The 13,974-nt window shown below is 44.3% G+C and overlaps 1 protein-coding gene across 1 annotated transcript in view; it reads left to right on the top strand.

Moving 5' to 3' along the window:
- Positions 1-10,618, top strand: part of CREG (Cellular Repressor of E1A-stimulated Genes) — a 28,821-nt gene extending 18,203 nt beyond the window's left edge. Inside the window, exons 5-7 of the mRNA XM_080287214.1 lie at positions 7,798-7,917; positions 9,677-9,758; positions 10,083-10,618. Coding sequence (XP_080143340.1) covers positions 7,798-7,917; positions 9,677-9,758; positions 10,083-10,195 — 315 coding nt within the window. The 3' untranslated portion in view covers positions 10,196-10,618. The remainder of the gene's footprint in view (positions 1-7,797; positions 7,918-9,676; positions 9,759-10,082) is intronic.
- Positions 10,619-13,974: the final 3,356 nt, after the last annotated feature.

Below are 13,974 nucleotides of genomic sequence, written 5' to 3'. Positions count from 1 at the left end.
AACTGTCTGATACCAAAATAGTAAAAATATTGCCAGATCAACAGTATAATAAAACCAGTACGTGCAGCCCAACCCACCACCATGATTAGCTCTTCCCAGACTGTTTAAACTAAAATATTGTGACCTGCGCATGCCTGGTGGAAGCAGAGGGGTCTGGGGAGCAGCTTGTTTCCTCATTTCATTCACCAGCCTCACGCAACAGTTTTCATTCATGCCTAGATATGCTGCCACGGGAGTGGCTAGGAGACCCCTACCGAGAAAGCCACTGTAGTGGCCAGGAGACCTGAAAGGGTTAAGTGACTGAGTGGCGCAGCGAGTGATTTGAGTATGGATGTGCTCTGAGGTGGGCGAGGGGGAAGAGATGACATTATTTGTGTATGTTATTGTGTGCTGGGTGTTGTTTTGATGTTCCTTGGTGTGTGTGGATGTGCTGCCATGTAGTGTAATGGATTTTTTTTTTTTTTTTTTTTTTTTTTTTTTTTGGGCATAGGTTTCACAGCCAGCACTCAAGGCCCATTAGTCCTCATACATACCATGCATCTCTACATGTCACCACTTCGGCGTTAACACCCACCGTCCATATTGAATACATGCTAGGGCTGTCTCATACAGGACTGTTGTATTCGTATTAACGGGGGTATTTTTACGACATGTCGGCGGGTCTTCTGGTAGATCAGTAAAGTCTGCTTTCATGAAATTCAGATCCTTAAACAGTTCCCTGTCCCAGCGGGGATTTGAACCTGGGTCCAGTAGGACTGCAGGCCACCTCTCTACCGATTGAGCCACTGCCTCCCCCTGCAGCGAGAATTTGGGTGCCTCATGTTTAGGTGATGCTTGACTTTGAGGGCTTTGGTTTCTTGATGTAGGTGGTCTGTGGGTGTAGTAGCTGTGCAGCCTGTGATTATTTCTAGGGCCTTGTTCTCTATGGTCTGAAAAGTGTTATAGTGTTTTTTAGTGAGGTTAGGAGCCCAAGCAGGGCTTGCATAATTCATCACTGAATGTATCTATTGTTTGTATACTGTGGTGGTGGTTTCTTTGTTGTGTCCAAATGTTGTATGGGCAAGTGACCTCAAGGCATTGAGTCTTGGTGTTATTTTATTTTTAATGTTTGTGATGTGTTGTTTAAATGACATTGATGTATGTTACACCAAGGATTTGTGTGTTTGTGTGTATTTACCTATTTGTATTTACCTATTTGTAGTATACAGGAATTGAGCAATGCTCGTGTTGTCCTGTCTCCATATCCACATTTATCAAGTCTACCTTTACACACATGAATGTTTTTCTCATGCACCACCTCTTTGTCTGAGTCGTTCTAAATATTTAAGAATATACCTAATTGTGATATACACAGAATGTACTATGCTCGTGGGTTTCCGTCGCTGTTTCTCAATAAGTTGAATTTAACTTTAAACTCGTTTAAGTTTTTAGACTGGACGATCTCTTTGTCCAGGCTATTCCATAAGTCTATACTTCTGTAAGGAAAGCTATATTTCTTGATATCCTTCAAGCAGCTTGACTTTTTCAATTTCATTCCATGTCCTCTTGTTGCTCTCTTATCCCATACAAACAGATCTTCTTTGTCAATTTTATCTACTCCCACCATGGTCCTGAACACCGCAATCATGTCTCCCCTCTTTCTCCTTTCCTCTAACGAAGGCAAATCCAGTTTTTCCAGCCTCTCTCTGTATGACAGGTCTGTCAGACTGGGGACCATCTTGGTTGCTGTTCTTTGTATTCTCTCAATCTTGTTTATATCTTTCTTTTTGTGTGGGGACCACACTACCGCTGCATATTCTAACCTGGGGCGGATCATGGCCACTATCAATTTTTTCATCATTTCCTCATCCATATAATGAAATGCTACTCTTATGTTAGTCAAGAGCTTATAAGTCTCTCCAACTATCTTGTTAATGTGCTTTTCTGGTGACAAACTATCTTGGACCAGCACTCCCAAATCTTTCTCTTCTCTCCTTTTTGTGATTAATTCATTACCCAAAAAATAATTCAGTGATGGTCTCCTGGTACTTTTACCCATTTCCAATATTTTACATTTCTTTACATTAAATTTCATTTCCCACGTCCGGCTCCAATTGTGTATCCTATCCAAATCCTCCTGCAGTATTTTACAATCCTCCTCAACCTCTATCTTCCTCAAGATCTTTACATCATTAGCAAACAGACTCGCATAACTATTCACTCCATCTACCATATCATTTACGTAAATCAGGAACATTACTGGCGCCAACACTGAACCTTGAGGGACTCCACTTGTTACTTCCCTCCATCCAGACATCTTTTCCTTTATTACTGTCCTCATTTGTCTGTCTCTCAAAAAGTCTCTCATCCATTCCAGAAGTTTCCCCTTTAGTCCTCCTATATATTCTAGTTTCCACATTAGTCTCTTATGAGGTACCTTGTCAAAGGCCTTCTCTAAGTCTAAGTACACACAATCCACCCAACCATCTCTCTCCTGTACCACATCAATCGCTCTTGAGTAAAAGCTCAACAAATTTGAAACACATGACCTTCCACTTCTGAATCCAAACTGACATTTAGCCAAAATATTCATCTCTTCCAGATATTTTATCCATCTGTCTTTCAGGATTCTCTCACACAATTTTGCGACCATGCTGGTTAGAGACACTGGTCTATAATTCAGGGGTTCTTCCCTATTTCCTCCCTTGTAAATTGGTACCACATTTGCCCTCTTCCATTCTTTTGGCACTTTCCCCTCTTCCAGTGAGCATACAATTAAGCTGTGAATTTTATCCGCCAGTTGTTCTCTGCATTCCTTCAGTACCCAATTAGAAATTCCATCAGGTCCTGGGGCTTTCCTTACATCTTGAGTTTCCAGTAATTTATACACTTCCTGCACCTCCACTTTTATATCTTTCATCACCGGAACATTTCTAATCACTCCCTCCCCTTCCACAAGCTCCTTTTCTTTTGTGAAAACTGACTGGAAACGTTTGTTCATTATTTCTGCTTGCATTGCCGCATCCTTAAAGACCTCTCCATCTACTTTCAGCTTGGTGTGTGTGTGTGTGTGTGTGTGTGTGTGTGTGTGTGTGTGTGTGTTGTAGGGGAGTGTTGTTTATAGTGAGGTGTGGAATGTGACTGTGTTCTGCTGTCCAGTTTGTGAGAAAGGTCACTGTAGATTTGGCTGGGGCTATTTTGAGCCTGTTTGTGGTGAACCATTCATGTAGTGTGTTGAGGTTAGGTTGGAGGATGTGTGCAGCTGTGTTTGCATTTTGGTGTGTACATATAAGTGTTACGTCATCTGCATAGGAAGCTATGTGTAGCTGTGGTGTGTGGGGTGTGGGTATGTCATGCATGTATAGGTTAAAGAGTGTAAGGGACAAAACAGATCCTTGGGGACACTATTTGTGAAGTTTCTGATGTTCAAAGACTGACCAGCATGTGTTACATGTGCACATCTGCCGGCCAAGTAGTTTGCCAGCCATTTTTTTGTGCTATTGTGCATGTTTGTGTTGAATATTTTGTTTGTGAGGTTGTAGCGGGGTATGGCATCAAAAGCTTCGCTAATGTCTAATGTGACTAGGAGCATTCTGTGTGGTGGCCTAGCTGAATTCATGCCATCAAAACTCTCTGTGTAAGGTCTGTAAGAAGAGTGTTTGTGGAGTGTAGTGGCCTAAAGCAATGTTGTGATGAGGCTAGGGGGATGTGAGGGGTGTAACTAGTTGTAGTACCAGTTGTTCAGTGACTTTAGAGGGGGTGCAGAGGAGTGTGATGGGGCGGTGTGAGGAAGGTAACGTGAGGTCTTTGTTGGGTTTAGGGATAACGATGATAATGCCATGCTTCCAGATGTTGCATATTGTGTTGTGTGAGTAGCTGTAGTTTGATATGTTGGTGAGTGCTTGTATGCTTTGTGGTCCAAGTTGTTTGAGGTGAATGTTGCTTATGTTGTCAGGTCCACAGCCAGGTGAGTGCTTAAGGTTGATAATGATGTGCTTCGTCCGGTTGTAAGTGAAAGGTGCATAGTCTGGGTCTGTGGGGAACTGTCTCTTATGTCAGATGATATATTGGTCGTCGTGATGAGGGTTTAGATTGCTGACATGTGAAAAGTGATTGATGAGTGTTTGCTTGTTATTTGTTTGAAGTTATAGTGTCTGTTGTTGTGATGGCAGCATGTGATTGTGTAGTGTTGCTGTTGGAGAGTGTGATGCTGTTTAGTGTTTTGTAGAGTTTGCTGGTGTTTGTTTTGTGGTCAAGTGTTTGGAGATAATTATTCCAGTTTAGTGTTTGCTGTTCTGATACTTTATTATTTATTTGAGTGTTGATCTCTTGTATTTGTTGTACAGTGTCTTGTGTATGGGGTGTTGGGGAGTGTCGTAGTGTGTCCTGTTGACTGATGAGGCCTTGAATTTCTGGTGTGAAGTTGGGGTTGTCTCTCTTTCTGTTGCCTCTAGGGATGTGTCTTTTGTCTACATTTTGTATAAATGTATTGAAAGTGTGCACAGTGGTGTTGATGTTTGTGATGGATGTACTGTTTAATGTTTTGAAATGTTGTTCTGTTCTGAAGGCCCCCCAGTTGGCATTCTGATAATTAGAGTGTGTGTGTCTTTGGCCAGCTGGGGTGATTCTGGTTTTGGTAGTGATGATGATTGGGAGTTGATCAGATCCAATGGTTTTGACTACTCTCCAGGATGTTGTGGGGGCGAGGTTTAGGGAGCAAAAGGTGATGTCTGGGGATGATGGAAGGAAGAGGGCTTCGTGTGGGATATGGGTATGTTGATGGAGATTGTTCAGTATGAAAAGATTATCTGTTTGGGATTGTAGTAACAGCCCTCTGTCTGTGTCAGGGTTGTTGACATGCCAGGCCAACGCCATGGCGTTGAAATCACCACGCAGGATGATGTTTGGTATGTTAGTGATGTGGTGTATCTGTGGAGAGTAATTGTGTGGTACTCTGGGGCACGAGTGGGAGGGAAGTTATGTGTTGGCGATTGTTGTATGTGATTTGTTACCAGTGCGTATTTTAATTGATTGCATTTCTGTCATGGTGTCATGTGGGGGGAGAAATGACTTTGTGTGTGCACTGGTATCTGAAAAGTTGATGGATTTGTGTACCAGGGTGATGAGTCCACCGCCACCGCCGTCGGCCCGGTCTTGTCGAATGGTAGTGAAATTATGAAATGTGGGTGTTTTTTGTGTTCTGTGTACCATAGTTTTCTTTCTTGTAAGATGGCAGTGTGTATGTTTTGTTGTTTGATAAATTGTGTGAGTTCTTGTTTTTTGGTGTTTATTCCATCTATGTTTAATTGAAGGATGTTTATGTTGTGTGTACGATGTGTGTTGGCTGCTGCAGCACGAGGGGGAGGTGGCGGTGTGGGTGGAGGGGAAGGGGTAGGAGAAGGTTGTGATGGAGGTAAGGGTTGGGGTGGATTAGGATGGGGTGGAGTGGGAGGGGTTGGGGTACTGGATGGTGTGGGAAGGGTTGGTGGGTTTGGCTGAGGAGGTGTGGAGGAAGTAGAAGTAGGGTTAGTGGGTGGGGGGAAGGAGCACAAGGAGCAGGTCCAGGTGTTTGTGTAATGTTTTCTAGATGCAAGTGTTGTGTAGGTGCAATGGGTCCAGTTCATGCAGGAATTGCACTGAACTGAACTCTTTGTCTGTTGGCTCATCTTGATGGGTTTTGAGCATGTTGGACATATGTATTTGATGGTGGATGCTGGATTGCTCTTAATGTCCCCAGCTAGAAGAGGTCATCGAGAAATTACTGCCAGGGAGTCATTTCTCTTTGTAGAAAAATGGTGTTGTTGTGTGTGTTGTGCTGAGAGATGTGGTACTTGCCCGGGTGACCGAAGCCACTCCCAGGTTCTCAGGCCAGGGGGTTTTGTGGTCGTTTGTCCCCTATGCTGTCCTCCTCTTCTGCTTCAACAGCCTCTTGGGGGTAGACCCACGGCGAAGATGCTACTGCTTCAGGCCCTATATATATATACTGTACATATCAACCAGTAGATAATGATGGCCAGCTCTGAGCGGACCAAACTTTGGCCCACCCAAGGTACAAATTATAGGCGGTGCTGCCAGCAACTGGAAGTGAGTTCTGACACAAAGTCATTTCTGTATGGAGGTACAATACTTCTGTGTAACATTCCACCATGGCCCTGGTTTAATAATCTTCGGAGCCTTAGTAGTACTCATGATCAAGGTCGTAATGTGAGCGCTTTCCATATTTTCTGCACTTGATGACCTCTGACCCCTGGCCTGGTGGATGTAAATCGTACATATATGAAGCACACTTGTAGTACTCAGTAACGTCTATAAGGATGCAAAGTTTCGTTCAATTCCATCCTCCCATCGTGGAGCAAGGGAACTCGAAATTCACAGAATGGCCCACAAGAAGTACATCTTCTAGCTGGCACTGCCAGCGACTGGAAGTGGGTTTCAACACTAATTGTCATTTGTGTATGGAGGCACTCCAGTGCAACATTCAACCCAAGAATCATTGCCCTGGCTCAATAATCTTCAGAGGTGTAGCATTTTGCTTGAGCATAGTTGTGATTATAGCTATTTTCACCATTTCTATATTTGATGACCCCTGACCCCTGACATGGCCAATGTAGCACAAAGGTTTTCAGTAGAAAGTTGTAGTACTAGTCAGTGTCTGTAAGCATGAAAACTTTCATTCAGTTCCATCAAGCCACTGAGGAACTAGGAGGGGCATCTTTGAAAATTGGTACAGGTTGCTTTGGGCGCTGAGGCCAGTCTTCTTAGGGTTGTCACTCGAAAACTAGAGGAGAGATTGGATAAATGGATGGCACACTTCCAATAGGAAATGACCTTAAGATTACGTTTAAAGAAGTCAGAGCTTTCTATGCCCTTAAGCAATGCTTCTGCAGCTCAGAGTGTGAAAAGCACAAAAAAAGTTATCCTTCAGCTGTTGCTAGGCAATGAGTTGTTGACTAGCAACCAAAACCTTGTGGAAACAATTAGGTCATAGCCTGGTCATTGTATCAAAAGTTTGGTTGGAATTGGTAAATTTTGAAGGGCAGAAGTGCCTGCTACATAACAAGGCAAGAAGGAAACCAAGCAAGAAAATGCGACTAACAGTAAGGGCAGCATGAGCTGGCCAATATACATACTGTACAGTACCCTCGTGTCCAGTACGCATTTGTGCAATTCGTTTTGGGATCCAGCGCGGTCACCAGAAAAATATTAATATTTTTATTGTAACGCAGTGTCACGCGGCTAACATGGAACCAACCCTTAGAAATGGCAGAAATCCGAGAACTTCTCCCCTTGCATGTTGATACTTAATCCAACACAGTACCCATTGCCCGTGCTAGTGACGCCAGCCAATCAAAAATCGCAAAGCTTGGCCTCACTGCCTGTATATGTGTTCCCATCAAATCAAATCTCGGCGTGTGGTCACGTGATGTGCAGAAGCCCTTTTTTGTGCTGCCTCAGTCCCTCATCTCATTATGTTGGACTGCATCTCTTGTACTGGACCGTGTATTTATATATATATATGTATTTATATATATATGTATAATTATATATATATACAGGTATATATATATATATATATATATATACAGTATATATATATATATATATATATATACCGTATATATATATTTATAGTTATATATACAGGATATACAGTAATACCATATACATATAGACAGATAGATAGATAGAGAGGTAGATAGATAGATAGCCTCTCTAATGAACTAGAAGCATGTCTCATTTAAAGCTGTTTCACATAAAGTAGGATTTTGCATATTAACATTCAAGACTGACTACTTACCACATTGTCATACTTTCAAGGCTGATTCCCGAGCTTCCATTTCGTTGTCTGAGGCTCAGTCTGACTTCTGTCATAATTCTGGCTATGATCCTGAGGACCCACGGTGTGCCCGCATCCTCCTTTCTGGCAGTGTTATTGAGGTGAGTCAAAATAGCACTAGTGTCCCAGTCATTTATGGTTGTATGCTTAAACCTGAAATTGAAAAGTAAAAGGCAGTCTCAAAAATGCTGATGATTGTTTTAAGTAGTTGGCAATGATGGAACATTTTTGGTCTCCCTATATGGTTGCTTACTGCATTGTGTGGTATGGGATGCAGGCTGACCATATTGAACCACTAAAATGCCTTTGTTGACTAGGTACGTGTGAGGTCATTTAAATCTGAAAGTATTGAAATGTCTCCTTACATCCTGAGGATGCCCAGAGTATATTGATAGCTATCTACCTATCAAGTTTCATGTCTTTACAACAAACTGTCTGTCCTGTGGCCCCCTTTTGAAGATTCTCGACAAGCTTCACTTGGTGTGTGTCACATGCCACATGCACCACTGGGGTGTGATGCGATCTGTCAGAACAAATCTTAAAGAATGGGGCTATCATATGGTGCAAACCATGCAGTGATCAGCCCTGTGGTTGCTGAGATATAAGCTTCTCAAAAGTGCTGTGGTCGGGCCAGGCCGCTCATATGTGAGAAAATGCCACTACAGTGCTTGACGAGAGAACCACAGGTGTTCCATGAATGATTGTCAAAAATTAGGGTTTTGCACTGCACCTTATGCTTTACTGTTTAAGCTTATAGCCTATAGTTTCAGCAACTAATAATATTGCATATAAAGTAGTTGTCATGTGAAAGTGCTGAACCATTATTTCATCATACACAGTTTCAGTACGTGGTTGTAATTCTTGCATTTGGGTAATTCGTGGTGCCGTGAAAACAATTCAGATAAAATAAGGATCTTTATGTCTAGACATCTGAACACATTGCATTTGATATATTGAAGGTTGTCTGGAGAGGAGAAAATTGATTATTGAAAATATCCTGAGTTGGTAAGTTTTGTTTATGAACGACTAAGAGTACTTGCAGTAGATGATAGTAGATAGTTGGCTAGCCACACAATCATCACTCTTAAGCCAGAAATAGCCACAAGTAAGTACTGTAGTCAAAGTTCAAGCAGAGACCTGAACATTGTCACAGATCTTGTTTCATGTCACAGATTTCTTCTCTCCAATAGTTTGCAGTAGCTGTTAGAAAGTAATTAGCTGGTTTTGGCACATGAAATAAACATTCTCTTTGCCCTGGCCAGCCTCAGTATGTCTTTATTTTATTGCTGTATAGAAAAAAAGGAGTGTGTGTGTATAGCAATGAATACGCTGTCCACCATAAAGGAGAAGAATATAGGCAGATTAATAGCAGTAGTAAAGAGCAATATCCAAAAGTGCACTGAATAGATTATGAAAGGAGTATGTGAGTGGAAGTGAGCTAATTGGATGAAAAGCCTTTGATTCCATATTGATAAGAAGCAATGTGCAGCTCCACGATGAAATGGAGATGATATTCATGTGTAAAAAATGCCAAAGCTAGAGCAAAATTCTGGTACTAATACCACTTTACCTGTCGTAATAATCTGTGAAGTGTCAACTCTTCAAATACCTTACCAGTATTTATGGGCATTGTGTTGGAAGTAACCCATTTTATGGTACATACAGTAGTTACTTCTTCTCTGTAGAATTAAATTATTTTTATATAAAAGTGGGGGCTTGAATGATGAATGAATGGAAGCTTGGCCCATTGGATTGGGCAATTTTGGGCTGTCTGGACATTGCTACTCCTCATCCTGCCCTTGGATGGGAAAGGAGGACCGGATGATGATGATGATGATGACGACGCTACACTTTTTCCAGGTGAAGAATGGGACAAGTGAGGCAGACTTTGCACGATTGGGTCTCTTCTCTCGACACCCTGAGATGGCATCGTGGCCTAGTGGTAAGACTGAACCCCTTTAATTTGGTGACGTATTTTATTGGTTTATTCTTGCTGTGTACAGACAGTTATTTAAGCTTTGGTGAGACATCAAACAGAAGGGTTAGCTGTAGCTTTCTTTGATTTCGTAGGTACTGTACTGAAATTTGTTCTTGAGTAGAACATTATATCCCTCTGCCATCAGATAATTTTACTGAGCTGATTAATTTGAAGGGAGTTTTTCAAAGTGAAGAGCTATAAACTTATTTGGAAATATTAGAGGTGTTAAGTTTGTAAGGTAAATTTTGTAACAGCTGTAAATATTAAGCACATTCTTTGCCTTTTCAGACCACAGATTCTTCTTTGCCAAGCTAAACATCACCCACATCTATGTGATCGATTACTTTGGGGGTGCCACAGATGTCTCCATTGAAGAGTACTATGAGGCTACACCATTTTAATCGGCTCATTTTTTTTTTTCTTTTAATATTGGTTTATAAGCTTAATGCCTAAATCACCTTGCCCAACATATTCTCCTTTGCCTTAACCATTATTTTAGTTACTGCCGCTGTAAAATTGTTTCATTAATCAAGTTGCAGACAATTCAACAATTTACATCACTTAAAGTTGCATTTGATCATAAAGTTGTTTTTGAAGTCTCTCTCTCTCTCTCTCTCTCTCTCTCTCTCTCTCTCTCTCACACACACACACACACACACACACACACACACACACACACTGGTGATGTTCCATCAAAATTATGATTTAGGCCTAATGTTTACTTTTGATGATACAAGAGCTACTGTATAAGCAGTGACGGATGTGATGCCTTCTATAGCAAGATAAATACAGTGGTGGCTGAATAGTGAGACATTGACAGAAGAGTTAATGAACAGTAAAGAGCTCTCAAGAACAGCCTCTTGAGAGTTACTAATTCAGTGTGTGGATGGACAAGGCCCCCTCCCCCCTAGACATAAAGTCCTGCTGGTGGTTGTGGGTGAAAGGAGCATGGTGGGCGTCCTTTCCCCAACGAGCACAGTGGGTGTTGTCGCGGTCCTACAGAGGGCAGTAGGTGAAAGGAGCACAGTGGGCATCCTTTCCCCGACGAGCACGGTGGGCATTGTCACGGTCCTACTTGGGGAGTCTGCCGGCACACAGATCCTGCCCTGATTCCGGTGAGCGCTGGTCCAGGTAGAGGGTAATGCCGCAGGACGATGTACCTGTCTTGGATTCTGTTGATGGGAAGAGGGGTGCATGGTGGTTGGGGACGTATGTCTGTCTTGCTCGTTCTCTTCTCACGCCTCTGTGTGGTCTCCCTTTGGTACATCTCATATTTCACCACTGTCTTAGCTGAAGAAGTCACGTCCTCGTGACTGGGGGTGGTACATGTTAGAGGTACCAGTCTGGTAGGCTGTCATGAGGTGTTGGAGGAGTGAGGTCCAGTGTTGAGTGGGTATATTTGGCTCCTGGTGGGGTTGGTACACTATCTCGAGGGTGGAGGTGTGTGTGGTCTACCTCAGGAGACGCAGTCTTGAGGGTGGAGGTGTGTGTGGTCTTCCTCAGGAGACGCAGAAGTTGTGGTGTTCCTCGGAGGCGTTGCTTGTTTCCCTGGCTAGGGTTCCAGAGCACATGCTTGATTTTCATTTCTAGAGGTGTGGGGTGTAGTGACTGGCCAATGACTCTGGGCTGAATGCTGGAGATGGGTGAAACGATCTGGGTATTATGAGGTCGCGTGGGTGGAAAAGTACGGGACTGACACGCCTTAATTGTCCTGGTTAGTCTGGTCACTGGAATTTTACTTCCTGCCTGATGCATTTTGAGGTTTATGGAGGAGGTGTTTGGTGTGGGGGAGCTGGAGGTGGCTTCTTTGGGTAGTTTTGGAACTGGTGGGGATGGGGGTGAGGGTGTTGGTGCATATCTTGCTGTTGGGTGAGAGAGATGGCCGGATCTGGTAGTGGTGCTGGTGAGGACAGGTGTAGGCGGCGAGGAGCTTGGGTCATGAGTTGAGGTGGCTGGGTGTGGGTGGGGAGTTCTCAGGCTGGGTAGCGGTGTCTTTGTGTTTGGTGTTGGCGGTGTGGTGGTGGTTGTTGATCTGAGAGGTAAGGTCACCGGGGATGTGGGGGGGTCTGTGGGGAGGATGTTGAGTTGGTGGGGGTTATGGTGGGGGACGTGAGTGTGGAATGAGGAGTGAGTGAGGGTGAGGAGTTTGTAGGTGTGAGGTAGTATGCATATGAAATAGTCATATTGGCAGGGGAGGTGAGTGGTGGTGCGGCTTGCTGGGTAGGAGAGCGGGTGCAGCGTGGTCGAGAGGCGGAGGGTGGTGAGGGGTGGAAGAGACGCATGTGGCGATTCCGGTATTTGCTTGGAGTGTTGTGATATTGGATAGTTACCTTGTACGGGTTGGGAACGTTGATAATTGTGCAGGGTCCTGAAAATCGAGGTGTTAATTTGTTAGGGATGGGTAGTTGAGCCACGATAACTGAGTCGCCAGGCTTGTAGTGATTGATGGGGGTGATGTCAGGCTGAAGGTCTTGTTGGTTTTGTAGGTGATGCAGTCGGCACCTGAGGTGGTGAAGGGGGTCGAATGTGGGGGACGTGGATGGGGGCTGTAGGTGCTGTCGAAGTGGTAAGAGAAGGGGAGTTTCTCCGAACAATTGTTCATGAGGGGTAATGCCATCTTCTCTGGGACAGGTGTTCATCCCACCACTGCTACCAGTTTTATGCCTCATGCTTAGAGATAAACTTCTTGCTGTCTGAGTACGTGGGTCTGAAATTGGGTTCTTTCCAAGACCAGGTCCGGAGCATGCAAACAAAGGAACAGGACTTAAAAATATAGGCTAACCAGTCTTACACGTATATTACTCACTAAGAATACAGTGACGACGCAATACAGTGTGATAGATTATTAACACTATCGGAAGTATAAGGATCTGAGTCTGAAACTAGTGGGCTAATAAGATAACTGCAGGTGGCGTCCAGGTGCAGGAGGTGTCTCATTGGATGTGCGCTCTCTGAAGGGGCGTGGGACCACTATTATAGTCAGGATCATTGGGTGAGGGCTGCTGGGTAGTATAGAGGGAGGCCTTCCACTGGAGGGGCCTCCGTCGATATGTCGGCCCTCAGGGCTGGGGCCAAACAGGTTGAGTAGGCATGCTGCCTTGCGCCTGCCCTTGGTGGAGGACGGTTCGCCAGCTTGTCTAGGGAGGTCTTGGCCAGGAGTCCTGGGGGTGTCCCTCAGTGACTGATGTCTGCAGACAGTGGCTGGTGATGTAGGGACGCTGGTTGTAGTGAGTGTATCCCCTGACTCACTGTAGGGCCACTCCAGACTTCTTCCAGCAGCTACTTCGCTGGGGAGCCTGTGTTGCCCCCTGTGGTGTGGGGAGAGCAAGAGGGGCGTCCCGCTTGGCCTCTGGAGGAATGAGGTGAGCAATGGGCGTGACCCTCTATAAGTGCCGAAGGTTAAGGAGATGAGGCCCACACGGTGGGCGGGGCCTCCCCAGCAGGCACGGTGGGAGCCACCGCGGTAGAGGGTAATGCGGCAGAGCGATGTACCTCTCGTGGATTCCGTTGATGGGAAGTGGGGTGCATGGTGGATGGGGACATATGTCTGTCTTGCTCGTTCTCTTCTCGCGCCTCTATGTGGTCTCCCCTTGGTACATCTCGTATTTCAGTTACTATGGGTGGTCTGATTTGTGTGGAAAGAGAGAATAAGGATGCTATTTTTAGTCTGCTGTGTGGCTGTGTGTACAGGCCAAACCATCTCAACCACAATTCAGTACGACCTGAGATTTGCATCTCGAGCAAGGGAATTAGTGTGAAGGGAAGGGAAGGTTTTATACCCATATATTCACCACGAGAATATCTCATAAGTTGCTGAAACGTTTGTGCAAAACAAGAAATATGTAAAAAGAACAAATCTAGTACGGTACATAGTATATTACCGGTATGTACTTATAAATAAAAATATCATAATTATGAATACACTGAGGTGGTTTGGACATGTGGAGAGAATGGAGAATGAAAGACTGACTAAGAGGGTGTATGTAGGTGAGGTGGAGGGAGGGAGAGGGAGGGGTAGACCGAGGATGAGGTGGAGGGATGGAGTTGAGAGGTATATGAGGGAGGGGGGGGTGAGTTGGGGGGAGGGGAGTCAAATGGTGGGTGACAGAGTGACTTGGAGGCGTTTTGTCTGCGGCCACCCTTTGCGGGATTAGGGCGTCGGGCTATAGATAGATAGATA

The sequence above is a fragment of the Coenobita brevimanus genome, chromosome 14 (genome assembly GCF_032717465.1).
Source record: "Coenobita brevimanus isolate Jiangsu-jjx chromosome 14, ASM3271746v2, whole genome shotgun sequence".
Taxonomy (NCBI): domain Eukaryota; kingdom Metazoa; phylum Arthropoda; class Malacostraca; order Decapoda; family Coenobitidae; genus Coenobita; species Coenobita brevimanus.
This window is presented reverse-complemented; position numbering and strand designations above follow the sequence as displayed.